The sequence below is a fragment of the Dromiciops gliroides genome, chromosome 5, assembly GCF_019393635.1.
Source record: "Dromiciops gliroides isolate mDroGli1 chromosome 5, mDroGli1.pri, whole genome shotgun sequence".
Classification (NCBI taxonomy): domain Eukaryota; kingdom Metazoa; phylum Chordata; class Mammalia; order Microbiotheria; family Microbiotheriidae; genus Dromiciops; species Dromiciops gliroides.
In genome coordinates, this window is record NC_057865.1 from 14,809,996 (window position 1) to 14,824,485 (window position 14,490).

Here is a 14,490-nt window from a genome sequence, read left to right on the forward strand (position 1 = left end):
GTGATCTTTTTCTTTGCTTTGTTTCTAGGGGTGGGAATGTGATTGTGGAATTGCTGTGTCCACTTAGGGTTTCCCTTGTGCTTATGTTGTACCTTTTAAGAGAGAGCTGGTGTGGGGCAGCTAAGTGGCGCAGTGGATAGAGCACCGGCCCTGGAGTCAGGAGTACCTGAATTCGGGTCCGGCCTCAGACACTTAACACTTACTGGCTGTGTGACCCTGGGCAAGTCACTTAACCCCAGTTGCCTCACTAAAAAAAAAAAAAAAAAAAAAAGAAAGAGAGCAGGTGACTGTGTGGTTCATTTGGTCACCACAGCCAAGCCTGGGTGGTAGGTGTGGGATAGAGATCATTGCCATGATCATATGAAGAGCATATGAGTCCAATGTCTTACTCCGTGTCTTTCCCTGTTACTACCAAATTGTTTAAAATCCTCTCAGGGTAAAAAAAAAAAAGACTCAATTTGGTAGATTGGGGAATCCCTTTTTTGGGGGGATGGGGTGGGGCAATGAGAGTTAAGTGACTTGCCCAGGGTCACACAGCTAGTGTCAAGTATCCGAGGTAGGATTTGAACTCGGGTCCTCTTGAATCCAGGGCCAGTGCTTTATCCACTGTGCCACCTAGCTGCCACCTTAAAGAATGTCTTAAGATACCATGTAACTAGATTTCACCAGAGCTTTTGACAAAGTCTGTCAATACCCTTATGGACAACATGGGAAAATTGTAGGCTGTTTGACAGGTGGGTTTGGAACTGTTTTAAAACTGTGCTCAGGACATTGATTGATGGACCAGTGTTAGGCCGGTGAGAAGTTTCTAGTTCCAGGTCCTGCCCTTGGCTCTGTTCTGTTGAAGTGTTGGTTATGGTTTTCATGGTAGGTGAAACGCTTGTTACTTTGGGGCATGGCTCAAAGCTGAGAAGGATGACTTATTGTTGAATCTGGGTCTTTATTGATTATTCAGTGAATGTTCATTGTTAAGTGCCTGCTTTGTACCAGGTACTAGACATATTAAAGACAAAAATGAAACAATCCTGGCCCTGAGTGAGCTTACATTCTGTTGGGGAAATGGCATTTAATGCTATTCGTGTATATGAAATAAATTTAAGGCAATTTTTGCGGGGACAAGGCACTAATAGCCAAGAGGGTCAGCTTACATCTAAGGCAGTGTTGGTGCTGATCTTGGGGGGAGACTAGGGATTCTAAGTGGCTGAGGTGAGGAGGTGCAGGAATGGCCTAGGCTGCATTTGCAGGGCTGGGATCTGTTACATCATATGGGAGAAACTAGAAGAAAGCCCATGGAATAGCAGAAGGAAAGGTAACATCGACTGAAACTGGAAAGTTGGATTGGGAGACCATAGTGGAGATAGGGAGGTTTGTATTTGATACCAGTGTCAGTTGGAGCCAGTGACGCTTCTTGAGCAAAAGAGTGTTCTGGTCAGAGAAGAACTTATGGAAAGAATCAGAATAGCAACTGTTTGGCGAGTGGATTTGAAAGGAGAGAGACTGGAGGTGGGGAGACCACTTAGGAGAACATCGTAGTATCGCAGGTGGTTGCTATGTGACGATGGAGAAGGGATAGATCGGGGATAGAGAGAGCGAGAGAGAGAGAGAGCGAGAGAGAGAGAGAGAGCGAGAGAGAGAGAGAGCGAGAGAGAGAGAGAGAGAGCGAGAGAGAGAGAGAGCGCGAGAGAGAGAGAGAGCGCGAGAGAGAGAGAGAGCGCGAGAGAGAGAGAGAGCGCGAGAGAGAGAGAGAGCGCGAGAGAGAGAGAGAGCGCGAGAGAGAGAGAGAGCGCGAGAGAGAGAGAGAGCGCGAGAGAGAGAGAGAGCGCGAGAGAGAGAGAGAGAGCGCGAGAGAGAGAGAGAGCGCGAGAGAGAGAGAGAGCGCGAGAGAGAGAGAGAGCGCGAGAGAGAGAGCGGGAGAGCGAGAGAGCGAGAGAGCGAGAGCGAGAGAGGGAGAGCGAGAGAGGGCTTGAATTGACAGGATTTGGCAAATGATTATCCATGTGGGATGAGAAGAGTGAAGATCTGAAGATGACACCTGTGGGGCTGCAGGAATGGTAGAAGAGGGGTGGGTTGGAGAAGGGAGAAGAGGATGAGGCTTCCATCTGGGGCAAGTTGCGTTTGAGATGTCTCTGGGAAATGTAATTGTCTTTTAGGCTGTTGTGTTGTGGGGTCAGAGTTTGGGAGAGACTTGAGCCAGATAACATAAACTTCTGAGTCAGCTGCTTGGAGAGTTTGGTTGGACCCATGAGAGCAGAAAGAAGCGAACAGGCCCTTGAGCAGAACCTGTACAACAGCAGCAACAACTAGCATCGTGCTTCAAGGTTTGCTGGCCTCATCACCGGCCTGCATTTCCTGTTTGTTCCTTAAACTCAGTATTTCTTCCTCCAGTCTTGTGCACTAGAGGAAAAACATGATGTTTAGGGATCCAGAGAGCTAGTGCATGGTTGTTGTTGTGAAGATCAAATGAGGTGCTGCTTGGAAAGTGCGTAGGAAACCTTAAAGCACTCTATAAAGGCTGGCTAGGACTGTTTTACACAGTGTTTGTGACTCTGTTCCTCTTTCCCAAAACTAAGCTTTGCCTCCAGAGCCAGGCAGCTTTAGAGCCTCATTTTTCAGATGAAGAAAGCCCTTCCTTCTCGCACTAGTCAAATTAAGCCAGGAGGTCTTTGTGCCAGAGAGCTGGAACAGGTTTGGCATTTCCATCCTATAGAATTGGGCTGTATATTAAGTGTGTTAGAATGGGAAGCAGGCAAGTGAGAATACCAATCACTGCAAAGTGGGTGGTTTGAATAAGCCTCTTGAACCGAGCTGCCGGGGAGGCCCCTTTTCCATCCTCTCCTCCTTGTACATGAGGCCTTTGTCATGAAAAATTCCCATGGCTACTTTCTTCCTCCTTTGAGGATCTAAGGGAAGGGGAGACAATGACTAGATGTGCAGTGGTCAATAAAGAAGCAGGAAAGAGCTCCTTCTCAGGCGTATGAAGTAAACTCAGGCTCTCTCTTAGACTCTTTTCTTCCTTTTCTCTCAACATTATCTCTTGGCTGTCTGGAAAGAAAGATGCGGAGGGTTAGGTGCCAGGGAGTTGTGCCTGCTGCTCCTGGTTCAGCATTCTGCCCCTAGGGATATTGGTTTCCTTGTCTCACTCTCTCTGCCCTGCGTTTCTGGCCCTTGGGACTGCTGTCTCATGATAGGGGCCACAGAGGAGCAATTAGCAATTAGTCCAGGTTTTGGAGGCTCATCTGTTCTCTTCTAGGGGTGTGTTCTTCCCTAGGACTCTATCAGTCTGCACCTCACTGACGTCGAAAGGAAAAACTTGATGGCACTATTAGGAGACTATTAGAGAGGTAACTCAGTTGCCTTTGGCCTATTGGAAAACTCATTTGTGAGATGACATGTGATAGAGCTGAAATTTCTGGAAGCTCTGAAAAGAAGTAGCCGTTGTACGGGGAAATTGGAGAACTGCTTGGGACTGTGTAATGATATGAATCATCAGAGTTAATCTTTCTGATTGTAGGAGAGATCCAGTAACCCCGTGCGAATTGGGTCTTTTCCATTTCACAGCTGTCTAGGTTCTTTGCTCCTCTTGTTTCAGAAGCTGTCTGCTTCACCCTGGGCAGAAGCCAATTTGAGGAAGGAGGGAGTGGGGAGGGACGCTGGTTATTTCCTGCTCCACTTGGAGCCCAAGAAGACTTGAAAAGGCCTTGGATGCTGATTAAGTCACTGATTCCACATTAGTTCCCCATGAAAAGGAAATGACTAAAGATTTACATTTTGAGAACCTCTTAATTTAGCCCGACCCTAATTCCAGTTTTGCTTAGGAATAGGTCTTTACAGGACTTGGCAAAGGAACAAAGCTGTCCTTTATCTGATAGGTGTGTTCAAAGAAAGCAGGTGGATCGAAGTTTTGAAATTTTATGACCTTTTCCATTTTGTCTCTGGTAGCCTATTTTAATTCAAAACTTAGTGAATGTAATTTGACTTTAAATGGGATCTAGTTTGGGAGGTTTTTATAAAACCTTGTAAACCATGTCCCAGTGTATTTCAGTATTTTGGGCTTATCAACCTTTTAAATTAGGGAACAGGTTTTTCAAAACTAGGACTAGTTTTTCAAACAGTTTTGTAATGTCATTTCCCTCTCACTCATAATGCATCTTTTATTGACAAAAAAGTGTTTTTGTTGCTATAAATTCTTTTGTTGTAAAATTCTCTATTGTTGCTATTAACCCTAACATCCTTCATCAATCTCACATGAGTTTGCACATTTTGACACTAAGTTCATTTCATTGAGCCTGATGGAGAGCAACAAGAGGGCAGGAAGAAGAACAGTGATGGGGTGTTTCATCCTGAGGGACCTCTCCTGCTAGTCTTATTTCTGGAAGCCCCCCTCATTCCTTCCCTTCCTCCTCCTCTGGGTTTTTTCCTACCTTTCCTTTGTGCTAATGAAGCTGAAGCCTCTACAAGGGGCTATGTTGTCCAAAGAAGGGAGTAGCCAAGTGAAGCAGGGCCAGGGATGAGTCATCAGGCCATTGCTCCCACCCAGGTTGGGTGCCCGTTCTTCCCTGCAGCCCTCCTGGGCGCATGCCCAGACACCCGACTGGTGGGGACTGAGGTCTCAGGGAAGGCTTTAATGCAGCAGAGCACCCAGCTTTACTGCTCATTTGAGCCCAACACGTGCTTGTGGTTGGTGTGGGCCTGTTTCTGTTGTGGATTGGTGGATGTAGAGCACTGACATGGGCTTTGGATGTCCTGAGGTCTGTGTGGGCCGGTCGGGCACAGTATTGGTACCTCCAAGGATCTTAGAGGCTATCTAGTCAGCATCCTCATGTTTGATCCAATGGGGCAGAGAGGACAGTCAAAGGGTGGATCCTCTTTCCAGAGTGTTGTAAGATGCATGGTTTATTTGAGCCTCTTAACAACCCTGGTTGGAAGGCACTCTGAGCATCTCTGTTTTACTGTGGTGAAACCGAGGCCCAGGGGCTGTGATTGGCCCAGGGGAATACAGCTAATGAGGATCTGAACTCAAGTTTTCCTGACACCAAGTTGAGCTACTATAATACTTAGCCGAATTTGCCCATGGCCTAATTGGCTGCCCCTGCAGGGGATATAGGTCCTTCTTCAAACAAAATTCTGTTCCCAGTCACTGACCCTCAGGAGAAAATAGAGTGGGTAGGATCTGTTTGAAAAATAACACATCCTTCCTCACTCTATTCATGGTCAAAGAATATGAACAGACAGTTTTCAGATGAACAAGTCAAAGCTAGCTATAGTCATGTGAAAAATCACTATTGATTAGAGAAATGTAAACAACTCTGAGGTACACCCATCAGATTGGCTAATATGACATAAAAGGAAAATGATAAATGTTGGAGGGGATGTAAGAAAATTGGGACACTAGTGTACTGTTGGTGGAGTTGTGAGCTGACCCAACCATTTTGGAGATCATTTTGGAACTCTGCCCAAAGGGCAATCAAACTTTGCATAACCTTTGATTCTAGCAATACCACCACTAGATCTGCATCCCAAAAAGATCATAAAAAGGGAAAAGGACCCATACATGCAAAAATATTTATAGCAGCTCTTTTTGTGATGGCAAAGAATGGGAAATTGAGGGGATGCACATCAGTTGGGGAATGTCAACAAGTTGTACAACTGAACAAGTTATAGTAGATGAATATAATGGAATATTACTGTGCTATAAGAAATGATGAGCAGTCAGATTTCAGAAAAACCTGGAAAGACTTATATGAACTGATGCAAAGTGAAGTGAACAGAATCAGGAGAAGATTATATACAGTAATAATTGCAAAAGACTTATGATGGAAAATGCTATTCACATGCAGAGAAGAACTATGGAGTCTGAAGATGAAAGCATACTATTTTCACTCTATTTTTTCATAGTTTTTCCCTTTAGTTCTGTTTCTTCTTATACAAAATGACTAATAGGGAAATATGTTTTACATGATTGCACATATACAACATATATCAGATTCTTTACTGTCATGGGGAGGAGAGAGAAAATTTGCAACTTAAAATTTTATTAAAAAATGAATGTTAAAATTGTCTATATAATTGGAAAAAACAAAATACTATTTAGAAGGGGAAAAAGAAAGAAAATAAAAGACATCTGTGTATTATAATTGTGCTTAATAAAAGGCTCCCAACTTATTTTTACATAAGCAAAGTATCAGATTAGTTTCATCTGGTTGTTTCTGTCCAATATAAGATCGGCTGGGATGTTCTTATTAAACTTGGTTCTTTGGGATCCGTCACGTGCAATAAAAGTCTTCAGTGTTCTCAAGGTGCCCACTTTTGCCTTCATGAAGTCCACTCACCAATTTGATGACCATTTTGTTAGTGAATTTATAGGGTCATAGTTTTGAGAGCTGGCGAAGGGCTCTTAGAGATCACCCAGGTCATCGCCTTTATTTGGCAGATGAGAAAACCAAGGCCCTTCCCCAGGGTCACACAAGGAGAGAGCCTCATAGCTGGTCTGGAAACCTTCATCTTGGGACTTCTAAGACTTTTGTTCTTTCGATTGTTTTCCTGATGAAGAAAAAAAGTTTTAAAAACAGTTCTGTTCTTGTCTTGGATTTTGGAGGTGTCTGTAGGTATTGACTAGATTGAATTTGGGGAAGAAATATGGATTGAAACCTAAGCTTCTTAGTAGCAGATTGATGAGTACAATGAATGTAACTACTATTTGCCAGTGTATTTTTTTTTTAAAGAAATGAAATAATGTATTGTTAGAGAAAGAATAAAAAAAATACCAGTGGGCAGGTTATTGGATGTAATAATTCTTGGGTTTGTTTTTTCATTTTAGATTAATGAAAATAATTAGGGAAATATCTATGTTTTTGTTTTTGGTGGGGCAATGGGGTTAAGTGACTTGCCCAAGGTCACACAGCTAGTAAGTGTCAAGTGTCTGAGGCTGGATTTGAACTCAGGTCCTCCTGACTCCAGGGCCAGTGCTCTATCCACTGTGCCACCTAGCTGCCCTGAGATATCTATGTTTTGATCACTTGGTTACTGAAGGAAAGAGACTTATCATTAATGCCTTTGATCTGAGAACATAGTATTGAAATATACAATATTGAAGAGGATATTTTTCTCTTATGGTAGCTTGATATATAGAATTTAGGTGGTCCATTGATGGTGCTTTTTTCCCTTCACAGCATGAAGGTGATATCTTGATAGCCAAGAGAAATGAGGTCCGACAGAAGCTATATACAGCTGTTGAAGTTTTCATTGTGGAAGTGGATGAATTATCCCTTAACAAGCGCTTGAAAACTTTGCAGGTTAGAAATTAATAATTTGTTATTTTCAATTATTATTATTTCATAGAAACCCCAAATTGTATTTTTCTTTTTAAATTAACGAATTTTTACTTTCCTGGTTATTGTTACTATTTTATTTTAAGCAGTCTTATGTATTTAAATTAAAAATAACTGCTATATGAAAAAACATTTCAAGCTAATAATAGGTATAAAAGTGTAAATTAAAGCAATTCTGTGGTTCTAATTTTAAAACCTCTCAAATTGGTAAAGCTAATTAAAAAGAAAAAATGATAAATGCTGGAGGGACTGTGGGAAAGCAAGCACTCTTGATGGAGTTGTGAACTAATCCAGCCATTCTAGAAAGCAATTTGGATTTCTGTCCCAATAATTATCTGTCTATCCATCCATCTATCCATCTATCCATCTATCCATCTCTTTATTTTGGGTGATGCAGTGAGGGTTAAGTGACTTGCCTAGGGTCACACAGCTAGTAAGTGTTGGGTGTCTGAGACTGGATTTGAACTTGGGTCCTCCTAACTACAGGGCTGGTGCTGTATCCACTGTGCCACCTAGCTGCCCCTACCTCAATAATTATTAAAATTCACATACCCTTTGACTAAACAATACTACTATGAGGTTTATGTCCCAGAAAGATCCAAGAAAGAAGAAATGTAATGAAATGATTCCTTTCTTGATTTATTTGCCAAGAAGGAGGGCAGATGCCCCTCAAGCTTCTGCACTGCTGTCTATCAATGCCCCTTTTCCTGGAGTAAGAAGGTTGGCCTTTTTAGGTCAAGTGTGAGAATTTACATTTATCTTTACTGAATGTCATCATGTATATTTAGTCTTTTGTTCAGGCTTGTCAGGATTTTATTGGAGATAGTCATGGTCTCCAGGTGCCCCCTCCTTGCTTATTCTTCCCTGCAGATTTGATGAGCATGCTGTCTGTGCTTTTACTCCAAGTCATTGATGGAAGGCTCTCACTAGGTGAACCATTGGACACTTTTCTTTAAGTGATCCATTAGTGATGATTTTTTTGGCTCTTGACTATTGAACCAATTTTGAATCTATTGACCCTACTCTCGTATCTCTCCACCTTATTCAGAGCATAGCAAGAGAGTCCATTCACATTTTTGCTGAATTCCAGGTAGATTGAGGAAGACATGTCAGGTTTCTTTCTTTTTTTTTGGCCAGAGGTACCAGAGTGGCAGATTAAGAGAATGCTATAGACACATTGGTTGTATGTCATCGGTGGTTTTGATTCTTCACACATTGTGCTGTTAGGACTCAAAGCTAAGAGTTAGGAAGATTTAGGAAGATGGTTTTTTTGTGTTAGGGAGCAGCTTGGGATCATTAGAGGTGCTGGGACTTTCTATGTGTCAGCCACCTTGTTCTGCTTGCCATATTCCATAAGTAAGGACCAAGTTGTGGTTTGTCATGCAAGGCAAGTTCATAGTCTAATGCTGTTGGGTATAAGCCATTCTTTCTTTAGCCGAGCTGTTAAATTTAATTCAGCCAACATCGATGAGTTGTTTGCTAAGCACAAGTTATTGTGACATTTTTTCTGCGTGTAGAAGTCACATAGGATTTACATAGAATGAAAGAATTTTAGGATAGTGTTGAGCCGAACAAAGGCACAGGCTTGGTGGGTGGAAGAAGCTATTGGTAGTCTGACCTACAGCCAGAAATGGAAAGGGAAGGTCCAAAGGAGTGGGGCTGGTAAAATCCAGGCTGAGTCTTATGTAGAAGTAACCTTTTCACGAGAAAGGGAGATCCTTCTTATATTGGCCAGGGTGAGGCCAGAGTCAGCTTTTACAAGTCCCAAAATGAATGTCATTTGGTACACTTTGAATTAATGTCACTGTCACATGCTGCAAGAACTTTAAGTCAGGCCTTTGGAAATGTACTATATTTTTGTGGAGATGCAGATTTAGTTTGAAAAGTAATAGGAATTTCCAATTTAAAAACTTTGTATTCTAATTTGGAGTTGAGTTCTGTTACTCAAGAGACAGTAAGTGATAGAATTAAGACAAAAGCTTGTTTTGTTTTTGAAGTCCACTTATAGCAGAGGTTCTTAACCTTTTCTGTGTCACATACCCCTTTGGCAATCTGGTGAACCTTTGGAGCCTTTTTAAGAATAATCTTTAAAAATGTAGAACTTAAAATATGTAGGATGACTGTAAATGCAATTATCAAAATATGTAAAAATCCCAAGAAATTCATGAACTGTAGGATAAGAACTTTTGATTTATAGCATGTGGGCACTCACTAAATTCTTGTTGAAAAATTTTATTCAATACCTTCCTAGGAATTGTCTGCTTCTTTAGAGGCTGTGTATGGGCAGACCAGAGAAGTGACAAATGCTGACGAAATCCTGCAAAAGTTTTATAAGTGGAAACATGGCAAACGTGAGGAATTTAACCGAGTCAGGACAGAGACAGATGCTTCCCTACAGCTTCTCGCTGAGTGGTTCAGTTCCACTATAAAGGTAAATCAGCTCTTACTCTTGGGGTTTATTAGAGACCCCTGCCTGTCCTGTCCTGTCCTGTGCTGGCCTGTCCTGTCTTCACACTTTTTAAAAAACTTTAACTGCATGTGTGTGGGCTCATCATTTTCTCAGCTCTCGAGGGGCTCTAGAACTACCTTGTGAGGGAGGAGGATGAGGGAATAAGCATCCTATGGTGCCTGCTATGCTCCTGGCCCTGTACCAATATGGTGCTTAGCTATTCCCCAAGTGATGGAGGCCTCCTCAGTTTCCATTTCTTTGCCACCCCAAAAAGAGCTTCTGTACAAATTTTTGCACATACGAATTCTTTTCCTTTTTCTTTAATCCTCTTTAAAGTATTATTATCCTTAATTATTTGGAAGGCCTTTTTCTTTAGTAATTAATAATAACAAACTTTTTTTTTTACCTCTTGTACCGTTTATAAACATACCTTCATAAAGGTAGCTGATGAAAATACTGAAAATTTGGTGTATTGGGGGCAGCAAGGTGGCACAGTGGATAAAGCACCAGCCCTGGAGTCAGGAGGACCTGTGTTCAAGTCCAGCCTCAGACACTTGACACTTACTAGCTGTGTGACCATGGGCAAGTCACTTAACCCCCATTGCCTCACCAAAATAAAAAAAGAAAAGAAAGAAAAGAAAAGTTGGTATATTAAACCTGTATTTGCTGAACTTTTTTTTCTTAATCTTTGTCACAAGGAAAGGCCCCATGGATAGAGGAAGGATGGGAGGCATTTTGTTATTCAAAAATGAATATTATGTTAAAAGATGTAAAGAGACATCTTTTTAAAAAATATCTGAACTATAAAAGACCAAGGACTGATCTTTAGGACATTCTGTGGGAGACTGTTTCAAACTCACATCATTTTTTTTTTTTTTTGTGGGGCAATGGGGGTTAAGTGACTTGCCCACGGTCACACAGCTAGTAAGTGTCAACTGTCTGAGGCCGGATTTGAACTCAGGTCCTCCTGAATCCAGGGCCGGTGCTTTATCTACTGCGCCACCTAGCTGCCCCCTCACATCAGTTTTAATGATTGTTCTTGAGTTCTGAACATTCAACTGATTCTAAATTTAACTGGCTGTACTGCTGTCTAACCCATATCTTTCCATCTCTCATTCATGGGGATAGCACCAGAAATTTAGGTAAACTAAATCTACAAAATTCCTTTCTAATCTACCTTATATCTTGTAACCCAGTTGAAAGAAATTTTTTTTTGTCATGACCGGATTTCATTTAAACTTTTAAAGACATTTTATTGATGGCTTTTGTCTTCATCTGATGGGCATTTCACACTCTTTCCAGACTGAATCCTCCTCTGTGATATACTTATTTCTATCTGATTTTTTATAGTAAGATCTTTATTATTATTTTATTTATTTAGAATTTTATTTTCCCCCAATTACATGTAAAAACATTTTTAATGTTCATTCTAAAAACTTTGTGCTCCAAATTCTAAAGGAAGACATTTAAGTCAAACATCTGATCTAGAAAGATATCCTTTTCAGCAATGCAGCCTGTCCTTGGAAGAGACCTTTCCCCCTCAGGGAGGAGCTTTCATTACCTGTTCCCTGAGATCATTTTTGGATTTCGTTTACTCCAAGTTTGAATTAGGAGTTTAGTGGCCTTTTGATTTACATGGTTGTAGTCATTGTGTTGTTCCCCCTGGGAAGCAGGAGGCAATGGCATCGCTGAGAGTCAGTCAACCAGTCAGTAAGCATTTATTAAGCCCTTATTATATGGGAAGCATTGTGCCAAGCCCTGGGGATACAAAGGAAAATTAAAGGCAAAAATAATCCCTCCTCTCAAGGAGCTCTCAGCCTAAGGGAGATCCAATATAGGAACAGTGAGTGATGTACAAACAAAATATGTACAGGATAAATTGGAGATAATCTCAGAAGGAACCTACCAGTGTTACAGGGGATCAGGAAAGACTTCTTTCAGAAGGTGGGATTTTAACTAAGACTTGAAGGAAGCCAGAGAGATGAGGAGGGAGAGAATTGTAGGTAGGGCCAGAGAAAATGGTAGGAATTGAGAGATGGACAGTCTCGTCGAAGAAATGGGAAGGATGCCAGTGTTCCTGAGGGTAATATGTAGGAAGATAGGTAGGAAGAAACCAGGTTTTAAAGGACTTTGAAAGTCAAACAGAATAATTGCATATGTATAATCTATGTTTGCTTGCCATCTGGGAATGGAGAGGGGAGGGAAGAAAGGAGGGATAGAATTTGGAACTCAGAACTTCATTTATTTATTAATTTTTTTTGGCGGGGCAATGACGATTAAGTAACTTGGCCAGGGTCACACAGCTAGGAAGTGTCAAGTGTCTGAGGCCAGATTTGAACTCAGGCCCTCCTGAATCCAGGGCTGGTGCTTTATCCACTGTGCTACTTAGTTGCCCCCTCAGAACTTTAAATAAAAATGTTTATTATTTTAAAAAAGAAAAGGAAGGACTAACAACAGTGAGTCATTTCAAGGAAAAATCTATTTGTTCCCATTTTTTTTCTAGAGTTTTTTCAATGAAAATGAGTGTTGGGGATTTTTCTGCATCTGTTCATATAGTTAAGTGATTTATTTGATTTTGTTATTTTTTGCAGTTTTCATAATATTAAACAGACCCTGTATACTGGGTATAAATCCAACCTGGTCGTGGTGTGTAGTTTTTGTGATGTGTTGTTTTGGTCTCTTTGCTAATATTTTATTTGGAATTTTTGCATCTATATTCATTGGTGATATTGGTCTCTTGTTTTCTTTTTCTGTTTTGCTTCTCCCTGCTTTGTGTACTACATCTATGTCCTAGATGAAAATTGATAGGATTCCTTCTTTTTCTATTTTGGCAAACAACTTATGTAATACTTAAATTGATTGTTCTTTGACTGTTTGGTGGAGTTCATCTGTGAATCCATCTATTCTAGAGGTCTTTTTTCTTTGGAGAATCATTTAGGGTTTGTTCCAGTTGTTTCTCCAAAATTGTGTTATTTAAATTCTCCAGACTAAATTGCCAGTCTGAAAAATAAAAAAAAAAGACTTCACAGTAAATGAAGAACAAAAGAATATCATTAAAATTATTTTGCTGAACTATGTGCCAACAAAACCAATAACAAATCTAATAAATTAATATTTACACAAAAAGTCAAGAACATTTTATTTTATTTTTTTAATTTAAATTTTTAAAATTTTAAAAATTTTTAAAAATTCAAATTTATTTTATTTTCAGTTCCAAATTCTCATCCTTCCACCTTCTCCTCTCTTATCTGTTGAGAGAGCAAGAAAAACAAAACCTGCTACACATATATGTGTGTGTGTGCACACACAGGGAGGGCCCAAACTCAGGATATTTTAATAACTTTTTGAAAATTATTTTTCCTTTATTTTTCACCATTTGAGATTTGCTTTTTCACATGTAATGTAAGTTCCTTTCCTATATATACTGTATATTATGCTATGGTATTATAAATTAAGAACAAAAAGTAAAGGAGTTATCATTGAAATGCCTTTGTGACTTTTGGCCTGTGTGTGTGTGTGTGTGTGTGTGTGTGTGTGTGTGTGTGTGTATACATATATAGAGAGAGAGATAAAGAGAGTGAGTCAAGGAAAACAAATTTTCACATTAGTAATGTATAACTATATGTGTGTGTGTGCGCACACAAACACGTAAGCTTCAGGAGGCACCCTGAGTCCATCATCTCCCTATATAGACATGGATAACTTGCTTTATCATGAGTCCTAGAATCATGATTGGTCATTGTATTGATCGGAGTTCCTAAGTCTTTCAGAATTATTTGATTTTGTAGTATTGTTGTTATTGTAAAAATTGTTCTCCTGGTTCTTCTCATTTTACTTTGTATCAGTTCATATAAGTCTTCCAAGGTTTTTCTGGAACTGTCCTCTTCATCTCTTACAACACATTAGTATTCCATTGCATTCATATACGATAACTTCTTCAGCCATTCCCTAATTGATGGGTATCCCCCAGTTTCCAATTCTTTTCAACTATGAAAAGAGCTACTATAAATATTTTTGTACATATGAGTCTTTTTCCTTTTTCTTTGATCTCTTTGAGGGTATAGACCTGATATTACTGAATCAAAGGGTATGTCCAGTTTAATAACTTCATAATACCAAGTTGCTTTCCAGAATGGTTAGACCAGTTCACAACTGTACCAAGTGCATTAATGTATCCAAATAGAAGATTTTGTATTTGATCCTCAAAGTAATGACCCAATGGAATTTATTGAATAGGGGGTGATATGATCACACTTGTACTTTTTTTTGTGGGGCAATGAGGGTTAAGTGACTTGCCCAGGGTCACACAGCTAGTAAGTGTCAAGTGTCTGAGGTCAGATTTGAACTCAGGTACGCCTGAATCCAGGGCCAGTGCTCTATCCACTGCACCACCTAGCTGCCCCCCACCCCCCAGACCTGTACTTTAAGAGGATCAATTTGACAACTCAGTAAAAGATAGACTAGAGTGGGGAAATACTTGAGGTGGAAAAACCAACCCGTAGGCTGTTGCAATAATCCACTTGTGAGGTGATGAAGGCTTGCACCAGGATGGTGACTGTGTCACAGAAAGGGACTAATTTGAGAAATGTTATGAAGGTAGAATCCAGATGGCTTGGTAACTGATTGGATATGGCGGTGGTGGGGAGAGAGTAAGCAGTGAGACTAATACCTAGGCTGAGCCCGGATGCTTAGGAAGATGCCGGCATCCTCCAC

General features: G+C 40.5%; 1 protein-coding gene across 1 annotated transcript in view; it reads left to right on the plus strand.

The window, feature by feature from the left end:
- STK31 (serine/threonine kinase 31) overlaps window positions 1-14,490 on the plus strand; it is a 67,093-nt gene that overhangs the window by 22,849 nt on the left and 29,754 nt on the right. Inside the window, exons 11-12 of the mRNA XM_043964918.1 lie at window positions 7,170-7,292; window positions 9,580-9,759. Of these exons, the coding sequence (XP_043820853.1) occupies window positions 7,170-7,292; window positions 9,580-9,759 (303 nt within the window). The remainder of the gene's footprint in view (window positions 1-7,169; window positions 7,293-9,579; window positions 9,760-14,490) is intronic.